The sequence below is a fragment of the Astatotilapia calliptera genome, chromosome 2 (assembly GCF_964374335.1).
Source record: "Astatotilapia calliptera chromosome 2, fAstCal68.1, whole genome shotgun sequence".
In the NCBI taxonomy this organism is placed as follows: domain Eukaryota; kingdom Metazoa; phylum Chordata; class Actinopteri; order Cichliformes; family Cichlidae; genus Astatotilapia; species Astatotilapia calliptera.
Window position 1 is genome coordinate 27644177 of NC_137423.1, and position 17574 is coordinate 27661750.

At 44.3% G+C, this 17574-nt stretch overlaps 2 protein-coding genes across 4 annotated transcripts in view; one reads left to right on the top strand and one right to left on the bottom strand.

The window, feature by feature from the left end:
• The first annotated feature begins 6606 nt into the window (after positions 1-6606).
• fgf16 (fibroblast growth factor 16) lies at positions 6607-12370 on the top strand. The gene is made up of 3 exons (XM_026191110.2): positions 6607-7607; positions 8994-9097; positions 10928-12370. The coding sequence occupies exons 1-3, from the start codon at positions 7334-7336 to the stop codon at positions 11171-11173; spliced, it is 624 nt and encodes a 207-aa protein (XP_026046895.1). The 5' UTR covers positions 6607-7333; the 3' UTR covers positions 11174-12370.
• Positions 12371-14405: 2035 nt separating this feature from the next.
• Positions 14406-17574, bottom strand: part of atrx (ATRX chromatin remodeler) — a 37971-nt gene continuing 34802 nt past the window's right edge. For all 3 annotated transcript variants that reach the window (XM_080287943.1, XM_026191120.2, XM_080287945.1), the window contains exons 32-34: positions 16704-16799; positions 16502-16630; positions 14406-15998 (exon numbers count right to left, since the gene is read on the bottom strand). In XM_080287943.1, coding sequence (XP_080144069.1) covers positions 15774-15998; positions 16502-16630; positions 16704-16799 — 450 coding nt within the window. In that variant the 3' untranslated portion in view covers positions 14406-15773. The remainder of the gene's footprint in view (positions 15999-16501; positions 16631-16703; positions 16800-17574) is intronic.

Genomic DNA, 17574 nt, shown 5'->3' on the forward strand with positions numbered 1-17574 from the left:
ATCAAGCACCTTGGCATGCAGACTGCTCCTACAAACATTTGTGAAAGAATGGGTCATTCTCAGGACCAGTGAATTCCAGTGTGGTAAGTGGAAGCGATTGGGAACAACATCAACTCAGCCATGAAGTGGTAGGCCATGTAAAATCAGTGAGTGAGGTCAGCAGATGCTGAGGTGCATAGTGCACAGAGATCACCAACTTTCTGCAGAGTCAACAGCTACAGGCCTCCAAAATTTATGTGGCCTGCAGATTAGCTCAAGAATGGTGCATAGAGAACTTAATGAATGGGTTTCCATGGCTGAGCAGCTTAGTCCAAGTCTCATATCACTGAACACAATGCAAAAGGTTGGATGCAGTGGTGTAAAGCAAACTGCTTTACACCTAGAGCAATGGAGACGTGTTCTCTGGAGTGACAAATCAGACTTCATCAGGCAATCTGATACACGAGGCTCTTTAGTTCCAGTGAAAGGAACTCTAAATGCTTCAGCATGCCAAGACATTTTAGGCAACTTCATGCTCCCAACTTTGTGGAAACAGTTCGGGAATGGTCCCTTCCAGTTCCAACATGACTGCACACCAGTGCACAAAGCAAGGTCCATAAAGACATGGATGAGCGAGTTTGGTGTAGAAGAACTTAACTGGCCTGCACAGTCCTGACTTCAACCTGATAGAACACCTGTGGGACGAATTAGAGCAAAGACTGAGAGCCAGGCCTTCTCATCCAACACCAGTGTCTGACCTCACGAATGTGCTTCTGGAAGAATGGTCAAAGAATCAAATAAACACACTGCTAAACCTCGTGGAAAGACTTCCCAGAAGAGTTGAAGCTGCTATAGCTGCAAAAGGCGGGTTAACATCGTATTAAACCCTATGGATTAAGAATGGGCCGTCACTTAAGTTCAATACTTTTGGCAATATAGTGTCATTTGGCTCAGTTTTATTTATATAGTCCCAAACCTCAGTAACAGTTGGCTCAAGGCACTATATGTTGTAATTTAAAGACTAGAATAATACAGAGAAAACACCAAGCATCAGATGGCTCCAAGCACTTGGCAATGGTGGGAAGGAAAAACTCCCTTTCAACAGGAAGAAACCTATGGCAGAACCAGGACTCAGGGAGGGGCAGGCCCATCTGACGTGACAGGTTGGGGGTGCTTTGAGTGCTAAGGCAAAGTAGAGAAAGAACTCAATAAGAATCAGTCCATTTACTTTGGTTATTAGTGAAGATAGCTGCACTATTATTTTAGACACTGAGTTTGTTGCCGCTTTTTCTCCAACTGAAGGAGCAGTTATCGAGGCCCCATTCTCTGCAGTCATTTGGGCATGGTCCCTTAAAAAGCTCCAACTTTACAGATGAGTTAAATTAAGCTGAATAACTCACTTTACAAATGGCTTTCCTCTAGCTATGCAAGAAGTGGAAGGCATTTTATATCGCCTCACAAGATTAGTGAGAAAGCAAACAAAAACTCCGATTCCAGGAATGATTCTCATTATAAATCCGTCTCTCCCACATCTGCTTGGACTAGAGGACTATAAGTCAACATAGCAGGTAAAGTTTTTCGGGGAGGTGGATATATTTGGCTTTTCTGTGAAAGCGACCAACTAAATATAAAGTGTGTGGGTAAAGGTTTGCGTCACCCCCGAGATATTCTGAGATATGGGACGCCTGGCCTTTTTCATCTCTGCGTGAGCGAACCTGCGTCAGTATGTCACTGTCTCCTCAGCTAAACAAATTTGTACGTTTGATTGATCAAAGTTTATACGAGGGCAGGTATTTGATTTCAAAATGGGAGGGGAGGGGAGGAAAGGGGGGCAGGGAAAGCGAGGGGATGTAAATGTGTAGACGCGGGCAGAATGAGAGGGCAAAAGGAAAGGGAGGGTTTGAGAGCAGGAGAGAAAAAGGAGAGAGACTGAGCAGCTGGATTGCCATGTAAATAGCTGTGCAGATAGGTAGGGTTGGGCTCTGTGCCAGAGGCTCTACAAAGGGCTCCTAACATCTGTTTGAGACTAGATTCCTGCTCTGTGTTGTAGTAAGAATAATAGTCTCACTCTGAGGGCTTGTTCCCTCATCAGACAGGATCATGAGCACGCATATACAATCTCTAACATCAGACCGCAGCCCTGCAGAGCTGAGAAACAGCTTAAACGCTGTTCTTGGTATTCATACACCGCACCTCAGCACGGGTGGACAGGTGGAGCATCACTTGGGTGACGGGGACTCGCTCAAAGCAACAGCACAATTAAATTAGCAAGAATCAGGTCCAGTATAATGCTGTAAATGTCCACTCGTGATAAGGAAGACTGAGCCAAAGAACATCGAGGAAGGAAAAAACTTATAACTCTGCTCCTTGTATCATGGATAAGAAGGAAGTTTATTCCACGAAACACAACTTTTATTGTTCCAGTTTATAGTTAAGTCAGGCCTCTGATGAAAAGAGAAAAACCACAAGTTTGGAGTATGGATAATTAACTGCTAAACCAAAATGTTAGAGACAAACTTGAAGTATTCCTACCAAGGTTTTCCCTTCGGTTTAAAAAAAAAGGGACGTCTCTGTTGGTGTCATAACAAGGATCTTTTTTTCCCCTCTCCCAAGAACATATGTAAGCAATTTGTATAACAAATGTTGGTTTTAGACCGTTTCCCTTGCATACAAGTGGCTTCTCAAAACCTACAGGGCTCCATTCGTTAGTGCTTGAAAGCAAAGCAAACAAATTAATTAACACTATCTTTACATGGGGTGGCCAAGGAAAGCAGGCGCTGAAATGTTACACCATTACCTAAATTCGCATCTGTCTATGCCCCCACCCCACCCCATGCCTGCCCTAGTCCTCCCCCCCAATGTGTACTCTCCCAACCCTGCCCCAGCGCACACAGCGCCCTTGAACAAGGCTGAAGGACCACCTGTGTGAAAGAGGAGACCCTCTCTGTTATGTCTCTGCTAGGGAATGAAATAACATGGAATCCAGCTCTGCAAATAACTCACAGTGAAGATCATTTTCCACATGCTGGTTGACAAAAGGTAAAATAAGAACAGATGATATCCCCTCTCTCTCTGGATGTTTGTAGCTCTGCTCTAAGGCTTATGCTTCGCAGCCTTTCTTTACACTTACAGTTGTCCAGCTCTGCGTGCAGGCAGACGGGAGGTCCTGACCCCTTTAGCGGCCTCATTAGCTGAGCAGTATGCGATATGAGGCCTCAGTCTTATACTGAGTCAGCCTTTTTTTTTTTAAATGCCCTCACTGGGGTAAAGTTGAGAGGGTTTTGAGGAATCTGATCCTAGATCTGTGTGCCATCATAAGAAGCTGGAGGTCTTCTTCTAAACTGAGCATCCGTCAGAGTGAAGAGGCTCCACTGTGACTCTGGCCAAGACGTAGTCCAGCACGTAACCTCCCGTGAACCCTGTGTTATTTTGAAACTCGGGTTTTTGTAGCGATCAAGCAAACAAGACATAACATGGTAGGAACTGAGGCGATGGTGGGGGAAATGGAGCCAGCAGATCTGTTTCTTCTTGTTTCCAGTCTTCATGTTAAGCCAGGGCTGACTCTAGCTGTTTTGATGCCCTAGGCAAGATCAGAAAGCAGTGGCCTCCAACAGCTGTAATGAGCTCATATCAGAACCTGAAGATGTCTGCTGCGTAACAAACGATCGGACTGTAAGATTGGCATTCTGTGTGTGGATCTTACAGCTGCAGGTAACCCCAAAGAAGCTGCAGGTATTTAATAAGCTCAGAAGAAAGACTCCTACAAACAGCAGAAAGCAACAAGCGCTACTGTCGCGTTTAATTTTATATTTACAATCTAGTGATTCTTACCTCCATATTCTTCTGTCTTCCTCCCCTTCCTCTCTCTTTTTTTTGCGCCACTTTCAGCGCCTTGTGTTTCTGATCATTTTAAAACCTTTCATGAGTCATTTCGCAGATGTGATTCGAAGGCGGGATTAGACGCAGACATGGAGGATAGCGCACATGCTATCAGGAACTGGTTTCGCGTATCACATCACGATAGCAGGCAGTGTTTACTCATGTTGTGCACATGAGACTGACGGTTCAAAAAGCGCACTAGATTTATTATTGTAAATAAAAATCTACTTTTGTTGATGATGTTGTTACTGATCTCTTGGCCTTTCAGATCCTAGGCAACCAGACCGGCTCTGTGCTAAGCTAACCAGCTGCTTGATTCTGTTTACTGTGAGACCTGCTTTAGTCTTCCCACCTAAATCTGGGCATGAAAATGTATCTTGTGTATCATAAGAAAAACTTTAAACTTCAATAATGACTCTGACAAGCATCTCCGGAGAGATTCATAATCAAATTAAGCACACCTCAGTCTGTGCATTTCTTTTCCTTGCAGGCCTTTGTTCACCTCTTGGAGGAGGACACATAAGAAGTTGCTCTAATCCAAATAAACAGGTGAGGTGCTTATTAGCCCCCCTGTTCCCAGTGCAAGTGTAACTTCATTTTCAATTCTGACTCTCTCTCTCTCTCTGTGACTCACGGGAGAGCAACTTCAAAGCTGTAGCTTAATGCACTTGAGGTCATTATCTTCATTTCTATATCCTCTGCAGGTTCTCAGCATATGGGAACATTTTGACTCTGGATTTTTTTTTCATCTGCAGCCATAAATCTGCCATGTCAACTATAAAATATGGCAGACCAGCAACAGATGTAGCTCTAATAGCTACCAAAAAAGAAAAAAAAAAGTAGAAGAAATCAAAATTTACCACCACTACATTTTTATTCTAACATAGATTGATTTCAGTTTTGTACAGAGGTGATGGACACCAAGCGAAAATCAGAGGAGGCCCGTGGGGAGGGAGGAAAAGTGTGTTTCCTTTTAATGTTCTGTTATTCTTGCTCAGTCACTTTCTTTCTCCTCTTCCCCCTTTTCTTTAATCCTTCTCCTTCCACCCTTTTAGCTGAGACCAATTCTCCTTTCATCCTCCTCGGCAGCGAGGGCCCTGGTGTCTGTTCACACAAAGCCTGCCCATCAGTGACTCCTCATCAACCCCTTTTTGCCCAATTCATCAAGCAGAGGCCCATGGGCATTTATCACCCCTACCACCTTTCATATCCTGCACCAGCTGAAAGCCACTGTCCCTCCTCTGACTTCAATGCAGCCATGACACACCCCTAAGATTTATGGAGGCATAATTAGTAGCAGTGAAAAAGGCTTGCATGCTTTGGAAGGTCAATCATACTGTATCCCACTCCGAGAAACTCTGAAAGCCGCTAACATCTGCTTCAAAATAGATTGCGCCAGTGCCACAAAAGCTGATAAATTAGCCCCAAAAAACAAGAAGCCAAGAGATCCATCTAAAGCCTGACAGTGACATCAAAACAATCATACACACTTTGGGTGATTTTAACACGCTGTTCGTCACTGTTCATTGGAAGTGAGACACTGTCATAAATCCCCTTTCTCTACAGGGAAGCTGCTGCTGCTGCCTGTGATGAGCAGCTCTGAGGTGAGAACTCCCCCTCAGGACGGGGGTTTCTGAAAGCAGCTTGAGGGAGGTCTAAAACAACACACCTTAATAGTTAAGTGATGTTATTCATGTAATCACTCCCCTCTCCTTCCTTCTAAACCCATCCTGCTGTCACTGATATCTCAAGAACAGTGAACTAATTAAAACGCTCCCGGAGTTTAGTTTTGATCTTCGAACAGGAATACAGTCTTCACCAAACAGCTTTGTTTTTCTCTCTCTCTCTCCCCCCCCCCCCCCCCCCCTGCACAGCTACACGTTAGGACCTGTAGTGCCATTGTGCCCAGGAGAGATGCAAAAATCCCCATTCAGAGCCATAAATTACACCTATTATTCATTAGTCCTGCTGTAACTTTCTCTGTGTTCTTTTTCACGGGCACGATGGCAAACATCAAATATTGTGCTCCTCTTGATTTATTTGACAGCTGTAGTTATTAGTTGCTTTTCAGATTGTTATTTTACATCTAAAACATGCGACTGTCTTTAAGACTAATTTAACTGAAGATGAAGAATGCACAGTCTTGGCCAGGCACAGCCTAGAGGAACTTGGAACAATAATTTAATACATTTTCTACTACTTCTACTACTCTGACATCTAACAGCTTCTGACTATTGCTACTTTTAGTTAATTAAGTAAGAAGCAGAAATATTTCCTCCCCGAGAATGGCTATCTGTGGTGTTTGGTGCTTACTCTCTTGATGTATTTAGAAGTTTTCTGTGCTGCTAAAGTGACTGTTTAAGACTCTGCACCAGTCACATTTAATGCTACATGTCATCAGCATTTGGATTTTCCTTCTTCTTCTTTTTTTACACCCCCCCTCCACCCCCACCCCTTCCTTGCCAGTAGTAGAAGTGGTTAAGCTCCTGGTTTCGCTGAAGCACGCTGCAAACGTTGTGCAGAGGGGCAAGGAAGCACCTGCTTCCAAGAGGAGGTGGAGAAAATGCTCTCGTGAAAAGCTCCAACTGCAGTGGTTGGCACTGAAACTTGTGCGGGAGGTTGGATTACTCCGAAAGTATGCACAGGTTATTTTGATAATCTTGTGTGTGTGTGTGTGTGTGTGTGTGTGTGTGTGTGTGTGTGTGTGTGTAGTGTAGGGTGGGATGGGAGGGGGGGGGGGGGGTGAATGTTTCTTTGCGGTTTTCCTTTGTGGCTTCCAGGAGTCTGTGGTGTGACTCAAAACCCAGTCAGTATACATTATGGATTGGCTTTGTGGTGAAGAAGTTCTCACAACTTATGGTGCATTTTCGGCTTTACGCCAGCTGTCATTTGTCTTTTGGCCATGGTGATCTTTGATTCCGCTCCACAAACTTTTACCAGACTTTGCTGCCCTGAAACAAGCGGTGCGGTTTTATCCGAAAGCCACGGAGCGCAAAACGGGGGAACTACGCGAAGAAGATACTTCTTGACCAGGATTTATTTGATCGGAGGATCAGATACGGCTCTCTGAGAGGGCAGAGACACGCACGCACGGACAGCGGCACCATCACAAGTAGAGAGAAAGAAGAAAAAAAAAGTTGGACTGAAAGTGCACATTAAGTAAAGCAAACTGATGCGCGTAAGAAGGGATGCCAGCCAGGCGTGGCTTGTGTCTGAATATCCAATGTGAGAATGCGTGGGGAGCATGTATATAATAGAGTCTTTCTATTTGATAAACACAGATATCAAACTCATGATTGCAGCAAAGCACCATCAATAAACTGAGAGGACTGCGCTGATTTGGAGGAGCAACGGCGCGCTGCGTGGTACGCTTTTTGGCGTGCATGGACCGGACTTCTGTGAACTTTTCTCTCCTTCCTGAATTTACCGATTACATCCCAAAATACCGTCGTTTAATTTGACAGCTGTGCACACAATGGCAGAGGTCGTGAGTGTTCTGGGGACGCTCGGCTTGGATTTACAAAGCACTCTCTCTTCGGTGGGGACTATGCCCGTAACAGAGTCCCCCATAGGGCTGAATGAGCGACTGGGGCAGATTGAAGGCAGAGTGCAGCGCGGGTCGCCCACAGATTTCGGCCACCTCAAAGGGATCTTGAGGCGGCGGCAGCTCTACTGCAGGACCGGCTTCCAGCTAGAGATATTCCCCAATGGCACAGTGCACGGGACAAGACAGGACCACAGCAGGTTTGGTCAGTATTTCTTTATTCTTTGATCTATTATTTGGAGACAGAATTTCATTTTAATCTTTACCGAACTATTTTTAATACCCCATTTATCTCCAAAACGGTAAATGAGAAAGGGGTCAACTTTCCCCCATACATATATACCCGGTTAAGAAGGGGTTTTATCAAGAAGTTTCTTCTGAGCGTCCCCGGTGAATACTCGTTCGTGCGTCACTGTCACCTGGCGCGAGGGCACACACCTTTTTCTGGCAATCCCCGCTGCGCGTGGGCCACAGGTGTCTCTAATCAGGCGCAAACAAGCAGCGAGCGCGCGCGTCCTGCAGCGACAGCAACAACAGGCTCGCAGGCTCTCGCGCGCGCAGGTCAGAGGGTTTTCTCTCGTTAATTAACAGACGTTATTTCACAGCAGGAAACACAGGTATGTATATGATATCATTAAAAAATAACAGTACTTGATTTAATTCTAGTCTCGTGGCCTGTTTTTATTATGTTTGTATTAACTTTACAAATAGAAGGTTGAAAAACTGTGTGCGGCTCGCGCGACACGCGAATCAAACGAGGTCAGAGGGCAGACTCGCACATGTCTCGCGCAGACTCGTCACAGGTGCAGGCCGGGCGAAAACGGGTAAGAGGGAAAAAGGCGGAATATCTCTAAATTAAAGCGTGACCACTGCGGAATTCAGAGAAGGTTTAATGTTCAAACTTGAGCCAAAACGAGCCGGTTTTAGAGACATGGGTGGTCCGCGTGTTTGTTTCTGGCTTCGCTTAGATTTAAAGTGCAAAGATCTTTGTGAGACCTGCGTGGTTTTGATTAGAGGGGTATGGGACACACCCCTCTTCAAATAAATAAATAAATGAGAAGGATCTTCTATGTCATCCTCTGACATGGGATGAAGTCGCGGAGATGGGGACCAGGTGGCTGTAGGCTGGCCTCTCTGCCAGTCAGCACAGGCAGCTGGATCCTCTCTGACTAACCTCCGCATCAACAGTGGCTTTTAATTTTACCAGTTGTTTCCCAGCCTTTGATGTAGATGTTCGCTTTATTGTAACTTCCTCCGAGTCAGCGGTTCACTAAACAAGTAACCCACGTCTCAGCTTCATAAAAGCGACTTCACAGCCTGCGGGGGAAGTCCCAAAGACAGGATGAGCGCATTTATAAGCTATTAAAAATCTCATAGGTAGGAGAGGCAGCCCTTCGATTGCTTAATGGTCTTAAAACGGCAAATTTTCAAATGAAGTCTGGAATAGCTGCAGGATTTTGCATAAAATGACAGTAAGGACTGGTCTGCAGTCAGATTAAAAGAGGCCACCTGCTTGCGTTCTTTAGGGGTGATCACACTGAGTTTGTGGGCTTGTCTCACCAGTGTTTCCATGTTATGTGTTTGACCTCAGGTATCCTGGAGTTCATAAGTATAGCAGTAGGTCTGGTGAGCATCAGAGGGGTGGACGCTGGACTCTACCTCGGCATGAATGAGAAAGGAGAGCTCTATGGGTCGGTGAGTCAAAAACCCCTCCTTTCACTTCACCACCCCTCACCGACAACCTCTCTTAAAGAATATACTATCACCTAGTCATTCCCAAGGAATTAAACTTTCCTTCATTCATGTGTCTTTCTTTTTTTCTACAACACATGTCAGTACAGAGCTATCAAAACGTTTAACAAGGTTCCCATATGCAGCAGATGGGCAAAAGCACAGTCAGACAAAACAAGTATGTTTCCTATTACTTACACTTGTTTTCTGTGTGAGGGGAGTCGAGGATAATCAGCTTTTAGAGTGAAAACCAACCACTTCATTTAGTTTTGAGATATGCGGAAATATTTACATATTTTCCCAAAGTGGAGACGGGAAGGGCTGACGTTACTCTGGATGTGAGCTGTGTGTGAATTTGGTGGAGATTGCACCTCCCTGCTCTTCAGTTTGACCTGCAGTGCTGTAAAAAACATAGAAGAGAGATCTGGTAGTTTTTCCAACAGCCTCTCTTTCCGACCGACACATGGTGCATACCTGCAGTCACAGGGAGAGGAAAGGGAAGAGATGAAGACAATGAAGGGGAAGTATGTGAGGCTTTACCTGTATCAGGTGTCCCAGGGCATTACCTGAGGGGGCCTCTCAGGGCTCAGACTACCCCGCACCTCCCCCGAGCATTTCGAACAGAGGCTACTTTTAAGCACGGCCATTATGTGGAAAGTGCAGATATTGTTACTGCATACTATCAGAGTCTGGCTCCCATCCTGGAGCTTTGACCCGGGGTGGTGGTGGGAGGCGGTGATTTGGGGGTAATTGCACACCTGACTGAGTCATCTGACTGACAGAGGGAGCCATGTAGACATGTATGAGTCTGAGGGGCCAGGGAGGGGAGGATAGCGGGTAAAAGGGTGCTTCCGTCCAACAACCACCAGACCATGACAAGCGTTTGATCCAATGAGGTTTGCGTGTGTGTGTCTCTGAGAGAGGATGTGCACACCTGTATGTGTGTGTGTGTGTGTGTGTGTGTGTGTGTGTATTAGGATGGAGCTGGCCCAGTCATGTGCCCTCTGGGCTGTGTTTACAGACAACAGCTTCGCTACACAGCCGCAGCCAAGCAGAGCCTGACAGCCAATCAACAAAATTGCTTCTGGAATAAAACACGGCAGTCTCGCACAGATGCTTCTGAGTGTGTTAAAGGCAGAGAATGAGAAATATTTCATGTTCTGTAGATGTATTTTCTACCAAAAAACACAAAAAAGGAAAAAGAGCAAGCAAACATTCAGAAGTGGTCCTCCGCTGAAAACCTTTTACTTGACAGGGTTCGACCCTCTTTACAGACCAGCAGAGGCTGACTGGTCTTGGCAGGAAAGCAGCTCAAACACTGATGTCTCTTATTGTTCCCACCCATCACCCAGCCAGCATGCTCTCACCTGCTGAACCCACAGCCATCGCTCATGCTGTTCTGTCAGTGAAGGCTGAGGCTTTGAAAGCTGCTCTGTATATATGTGTGTGTGCATGTTTGGTTCAGAGGTGGGGGTGGAAGACGTCCGCTTGGCGTTGTCATTGCATCACAGGGAGGGGAATAGTTCTCCATGCACAACGAGAGGTTAACAGGTCTGCGGAGCATAAAGTGAAAATCCGCTCGTAATGACTTCGCTCCTTTTGTCATAATGAGCACCTGCCTAAATGAGTTTCCACTGGTTCATTTCCACTTCTAAGTGCACAGTGTACAATAGTTAATGACAGACATAAGCTGGTGCATCAAGAGGAGAGGAATCTGCATGCGAAGCTCAGTCTTGACTGCGTTTTTTGCAAATGTTTTCTGCATTTTCAAACCTGTTGTTTCCTCTCCTGCAGAAGAAGCTGACAAAAGAATGTGTGTTCAGGGAGCAGTTTGAGGAGAACTGGTACAACACCTATGCTTCAACTCGGTACAGGCACACGGACACGGGGCGCTTCTACTATGTGGCTTTAAACAAAGATGGTTCGCCCAGGGAGGGCGGCAGGACTAAAAAACACCAGAAGCTCACCCACTTCTTACCCAGACCGGTGGAGATTGAAAAGATCCCTCAGGAATTCAGGGATTTATTCCAGTACAGGTGACCAGTGCTTACACTGGGAGAGCTGGTTATTTCTGAAGGAACAGAGATAAAAGAAAAAGACAAAAATGAGGGGGCGGGGGAGGGATATTGCGGATATTTTGGACCTGGTACAGAACTGTTTACCCTCACCCCCCACCTGAGGTTACCATGTTTGCATCATCTGCAGCGGACTTCAGAGAGGAGATAAAACTCTCTTATAAAACCCCTGTTATCATGGACAAAGGAGGCCCTCATGACTGCCCAGCTGTGGCTGAATCAGGAAAATCAAATCAGGTGCCATGTTTTCTCTATAAATGCATAACAGAGGTTCATGTGTAGATACCGAAGAGGCAAAATGGGAGTGGTCGCTCTTGATGGTTTTGGCCGGGACAAGGAACAGTCAATGAGAAGTGACTTTTAGGAGCTAAGGACATAAATCCCTGCATGATGTCACAGTGTGCACACTGTTATGGCAACATTAAATGTAAAGGAGAGGGAAGGAAAGCACATTCCACATATACAGCAGAGACGTGCAAACTTTGTGCTACATGTTTGTTAAGCGGTAGTTTGGGATATGTGATGAGATTGTCTTTGAGTTAGCTACGAGCAAGTTTTGTTTCAAATAAAAGACAAAGGATGGGAATAATGTCTCCGACTCTGGGATCAATCGAACTGCACTTACTGCACATCCCAAGTCTCAGCGTCACGCTCGGTTGGTCTGAGTTTAAACATCAGATTAAATTCAAACAAACACAAAAAAGCTATGGGAATTTAATATGCAAAAAACAAAAGCAGTTAAGCTCGGGCTAAAAGCACTTCATCCGACTGGGGTTGTGAAGACTAAAGAAATGGGTGTTCTTTTTAAGGATGATGACTTGTAATGTTCAGAGCATCGGGGAACATTATTAAAAATGCAAGCAGCTGAGGTGTACATATGGGTGTTCCTATTTATGAGATGTACAATATATTTATTTTCTACATATAAAGTATAAATGTAAATCTATATATTTATTTATTGCAAAGACTTTATTTTGTAATGAACTTGAAGTTATCTGGACTGCAGATTCTACTGAATTGACACCAAAAAAGGCAAACAAAAAATGAAGAACTGCAATGAAACGTGACAATAAAATTGTCCTGCTATCGCAACGTCATTGTGAGAGACCATTTTTGCTTGCATTAAAGTCTGTACCAATTAAAACCAGATATGTGAATCCTGCATGTCTTTCCTGTTATTTCAGCCTATTGTGGCAAAATATTTCACTTTTAGATGCTTCTATCACTTTAACATTTTCACTGACATTAATGCCAAGAGAGAATAAATTAAAAAAAAATGTCAGATTCTTTCCCATACCAATTTGCCCTCGTAAACCCCTTACCAAGTGAAGGGTTACATTATCAAGTAATGTGCACAGGCTCTGTCTCCATGAGGTCTTAGCCAGCCTACATCCACCATACAAAATCAGATTCCTTATGCAACCGGATCCCTAATTGGCTTTACACATCAGCGTGGATTAAGAGCAGTGATTGGTCGTTCACTGCAGGGGCCTCACGGTCTGGCCCTACAGCGGGTCTTTTCAACAGACAGAAACAGCTGCATGCGGTGCGCAGAGAACCAGCAGGGATGTGCTGCAGACCTGGAGTGGTGGCTCTGAAGTTAAGTGAGGATGGGATCAACATTTCAACATCTGCAATAGTTGTAATGTTTCTCCACTGGCAGATATCTGTAAGCTGGGAGAGCAAGCTCCCCTGGGGGGGAGGGAATGGAAAAGTCAAAGACATGCAGGGGGAAAACCCTGGCAGGCTGAGAAATGAAAACAATACCAGCAGAGGGGAAAAATAGATGAAAGATTGAAGGGAGAAGAGAGTGGGACAAAAGGCACTTTGCTGTGGGTGTGAAATACAGGGACGCTGCATCAGGATGAATCAGCGTCCCAGCTGTTAAAGGAATAGCCGTAAATTTTGGGAAATGATTTGCTCTCTTGCCAAGAATAAGTTAAGAAAACGAATACCGCTCTCATATCTGTCATAAATAGGAAGCTGAAGCCAGGAGGCAGTTCATTTAGTTTAGCATAAAGCCTCAAAGTTTGCCTCGTAGTAAGTTGACGTCATACACCATATTCAACCCAATAGCCCCACCATCACCTTTATAGTGTTTTTGCTATGATAACCTAAAGTAAGTAGCTGCTGACTGTAGCTTCAGATTTACACTACTGTGCAAAAGTCTTGAGCCACACCTCAGTTCAAGGAGCCAGACCACTTTGTATTTTTCTCTGGTCTTGAGTAATAGTTCTCCAGGTTTTCTGAAGGTCTTTTAAAGTTCTTCTTTGGCGTATTATTGGCTTTTTTTTTTCCCCCATTTGAAGCCGTTCTTAAGATTGACTGAAAACCAGTGGCAGCTGATTTTTATGGAAAGATGAATTCAAATTTGAAATGGTTAGTTCAAATTGTTGTCAATATGTATGAAAGAACAACCACGAGTGTCTCCACAGTGGAGGCTTTGTCATGGTTTGGGGCTGCATTTGACAATGCAGCAAAAGCAGACCCGGATTACAAAACAGTGAAACACTATCAGTCATGGATTGGCCTCCCCAGAGCCCAGACCTCAACATTATTGAAGCAGTTTGGTCTCACTTTGCAGAGAAGGGAACAAAAGGCAGCCAGCAGTAAAAGAGGAGCTTTGAATGTCCTTCAAGCAGCCTGGAGAACTAATCCTGAAAATGACTTAAAGAATATACAAGAAAACTGCCTGAGAGTGGTCAGGCTGTGTTAATGAATAAAGGTGTTTATAACAAACACACCTTGTTAAATAAACCTTGTTAGAACTGTACAAACTGCTTTGCCTCATTTTTCTTTATCTCTTTTACCCATTTCCAAACCAAATATAAAGAAATGGCAGGTGGCTCGGGACTTTTTGCACAGTACTCCAACAAAGACAAATGTAAGTGGTAACAATTCTGTAACACTTGGCAAGAAAGCAAATATGCACGGTTCACAAAAATGCAATCAAAACCATTTCCTGCCTATTAGTTGTGCATTTGTTTCCTGTGTATTATTCCCCATCAGTCTCCACCCAAACTCTCCTGTCTAATAAGGCATAACATGCAACGATCATCAAGGTGGAGCTAATCAGAGAGAACAAATGTGCAACCAGCATTCCTCTTTGTAAACTCAGCGAGGTGAATCAGTGGCAAGTACTTCAATCCCTTTAATAAAAAATAAAAATAAAAAAAAGACTCCAACACATGCACCGGTTATACTTTTGGTCACTTTATTAAATGTTATATTAAATACTTATCAAGATAATAGCAGATCAGATTCATGGCAAATCATGTTGGTGTATTCGCTAACGTAAGAACATTCTTAGACAAGGGCAAAAAACGTTTTCTACATTTATGAAATACACCTTGTGCAAACACAGGAGTCAATCGGAGAAGGCAAGTCGTCTCTCCGTGAGAAACGTTCATATTCCTCATGTTCAACAGCTACACCAGTTTAAGCATTTAGAAGCATGAATGTGCCAAAGTAGAATACAAGTAGTCTGGGGGCCTGCCTGGTGAGACTACAGTGTCCAGGAGAACATTTCTCACAAAGCAGAGGACACAAATCAGCCAGGTATAATAAGATTTCCAGCCTTTACTCTGTCAATCCCATCTGGAAACGCATATTTCAAACGCTGAAAGATGCTGAAAGGTAAAAGTTCTGGGCCCTCTGTGACACCTGGCTGAACCGCCTCCGCTTTGCGAGACCCGGCCTCTCACCCAGGCTCGGGGATCAACACAAGTGGAACGTAATGAACGAGACGCACGGTGCTATGCTAGACGACACGTGACAATGAGGGTGACGTTACAAAAGGGTCATAGGAACTGGCAGGCAGTTTCTGAACAACACAAGCATTCCGTTACCATGTTCAGCGACAACTAATGTAAACACTTAAAAGCATAATAGAAAAGATTCTCAACAAACCTCAAATCTTTACAGAGCTTTTTTTGTTTTGTTTTTTTAGCAAATCAATAAGGCCATATTTTTTTTCCCCCAGTACCCCCCCCCCCCCCCTTTTATCAGTTTCTCCCATCTTCCAAAAAGAAAGAAAGAAATAAAAAGCAGGACTTGCAGCACCAACAGCTGTCTGCTTTGCTAGATAAAGGTGGAGGAATCTACTGGAGTTCATCATCGTGTAGCGCTTTGCATCAGAGTCCTGTCACCAACAATACTGGTCCCACTCAGGTGTAGATAGTTAGGCATTTAAAACCGTATAAAAAAACTGAGCTGGAAATAATAAGGAAACCCTTTTTTTAAAAAGGGCAAATCAATACAATGCCTTAAAGCATTGGGGGTAAAACTTTAAATACATGAAAAATGAAGATATAGAACTTGAATAACATTAAGGCGGTATATACATTTTTTTCCCCCTCTCCTAACAGACATTTCACACAGTCATTTGTACATTACATCCTCTCAGTGAGTTACAGAATAAAGCACTGAGAGTCTCTCTCACTTGAGGCTCCAGTGGACAGCAGTCCAGTCTCAGTCTCTCACCGACCCTCTGGCTCGTTGCATCTGTGTGTTTTGAGCTTCTTCTTTTTTTTTTTTGGGAGGGGGGGGGGGGGGAGGAGGAGGACCTACAGGCCCTTGGAGGGGCCAGGATTTTTGCCCATACCCTGATGGCCGCCGAGGCCGTGGAGCTGCTGGTAGAGAGTGAGCAGGTCCATCTGACTGAGCCCGCCGGCTCCCATCATGCCATTCTGCAGGGCCAGCTGGTTTAGGTAGCTGGCCTGATTGGCCATGGCCAGCTGCTGCTCCTGCACCTTCCTGTTGGTAATCAGCTTCTGCACGTACATCATCAACTGAAACACACAGACATTGAAAATTAACACAATTCAAAGGTAAAAAGTACACTTTGCCCTGTCACGGTTTAACACAATGACAACAATTATAGGAAGTAGTGAGGGTGGCAGTCCCTTGTCCTCGTTAAAACCCAGCTCAACAGCTGACATCAGAGGTCACATATAGTGGTGTCTCTGAGCTGTAGTCAAGGCTGAATCAGAGCTTTTAAGAGGTCAAACTGCCTCATGCTTTCACAGACAGACAGTAAACAGAGATACTACTCCCACGCTAACCTTTTTTCTTGGCTGGTGCAGGTAAACCAGTATAGCCCTCTCAGCACAAAATGTGATGCACAGTGATATTATTGCCAGTTTTTGGCCTTTTGACTGTTTGGCCATAATGGATTAATTTACAAATTACCCTGTTTAACCACCATAGATAAACTAATGAAATTAAACTACTGTGATGATTTGTTGGCGTCATTCAGTTGTCTGTTCTGTCTCGTATACAGAGTGGCTCTTACCGACTGCTGCCTGTTGAGGACATCCCTGTAGATCGCTTCCCTGCGTTTAAGCTCTAGCTCCACGGTGGCCTGTCGCCCCAGAGCGGCAGCCTGGACCTGGTTCTCCGTAAGCGCTGGGTTCTCTTTCCACTGTGGTGAGAGGCAACAGCCATTAAAACATACAGTGATCCCTGTAAATGGAAAGTGATTTCAAAGACCTCACCACTCTGCTGATTATATCTTCCAGCGACTCCCGTGATAAAGACTTTAAAGCATTTGTAGCCTCGATGACTTTCTGTCGGCCCTGGTTTATGAGATCCTGAGCAAAAACAAAACAAGGCAGAGAGAATACACATGAGACGAAGGCAGGTGATCTTTGCTTGTATTCACTGTGTCGAGTACTTGGTGACCAACAGTAGAGCAATATATTCAGCTGCCTCTTCAGTGAGCCTCTCTCATCCATCACAACTCCCCCAGAATGTTAGTTAGTGTTAGTCCTTCCCTTTCAGCCATGATAGCACCAGTTCTCCACCTGCTCAGGAGCAGACCTCACAGCAAAGACCAACACATCCTCTTCAACCTCAGGATAACAGAGTGAATGTAGAGGCCGCTCTACATTCACTAGAGGTGCCTCTATTCACACATTCACACAAAATAATATCACCACTATGACTGATCAGCCTGTCTTTGGGGAAACAAGACAGGAAACCTCTGAGCTAGTTGGCTAATAGCAGCAGAACTTCAAAATAAAAGCAGGGACTCTCCCATAGGGCTGCTCGATTATGGCAAAAATGATAATCACGATTATTTTCACTGAAATTGAGATCACGATTATTTGACGATATTTATTTAACCCTTTAAGACCTACTATAGAACCAAGTCCACCAGAGCTTATATTATTTTTTTTACATGCTGTAGTGCCATTTGTGGGAGCATTTCAAGTTGCTATACATCAATACAACTGTTATAGCCCATATTTTAATAATATGTATGCATTAAGTCCATAGTAATTACATAAATTGCAAAAAAGTGCAATAAACTAAAAAAAATTGAAAATCGCTTTTGTTTTGTTTACATATATTTCTACTTGGAGA

Coding starts and splice junctions, on each gene's coding strand:
- fgf16 (XM_026191110.2), top strand. CDS start 7,334: ATGGCAGAGGTCGTGAGTGTTCTGGGGACGCTCGGCTTGGATTTACAA. Junction 7,608..8,993: donor ACAGGACCACAGCAGGTTTG/GTCAGTATTTCT, acceptor GTTTGACCTCAG/GTATCCTGGAGTTCATAAGT. Junction 9,098..10,927: donor AAGGAGAGCTCTATGGGTCG/GTGAGTCAAAAA, acceptor CCTCTCCTGCAG/AAGAAGCTGACAAAAGAATG.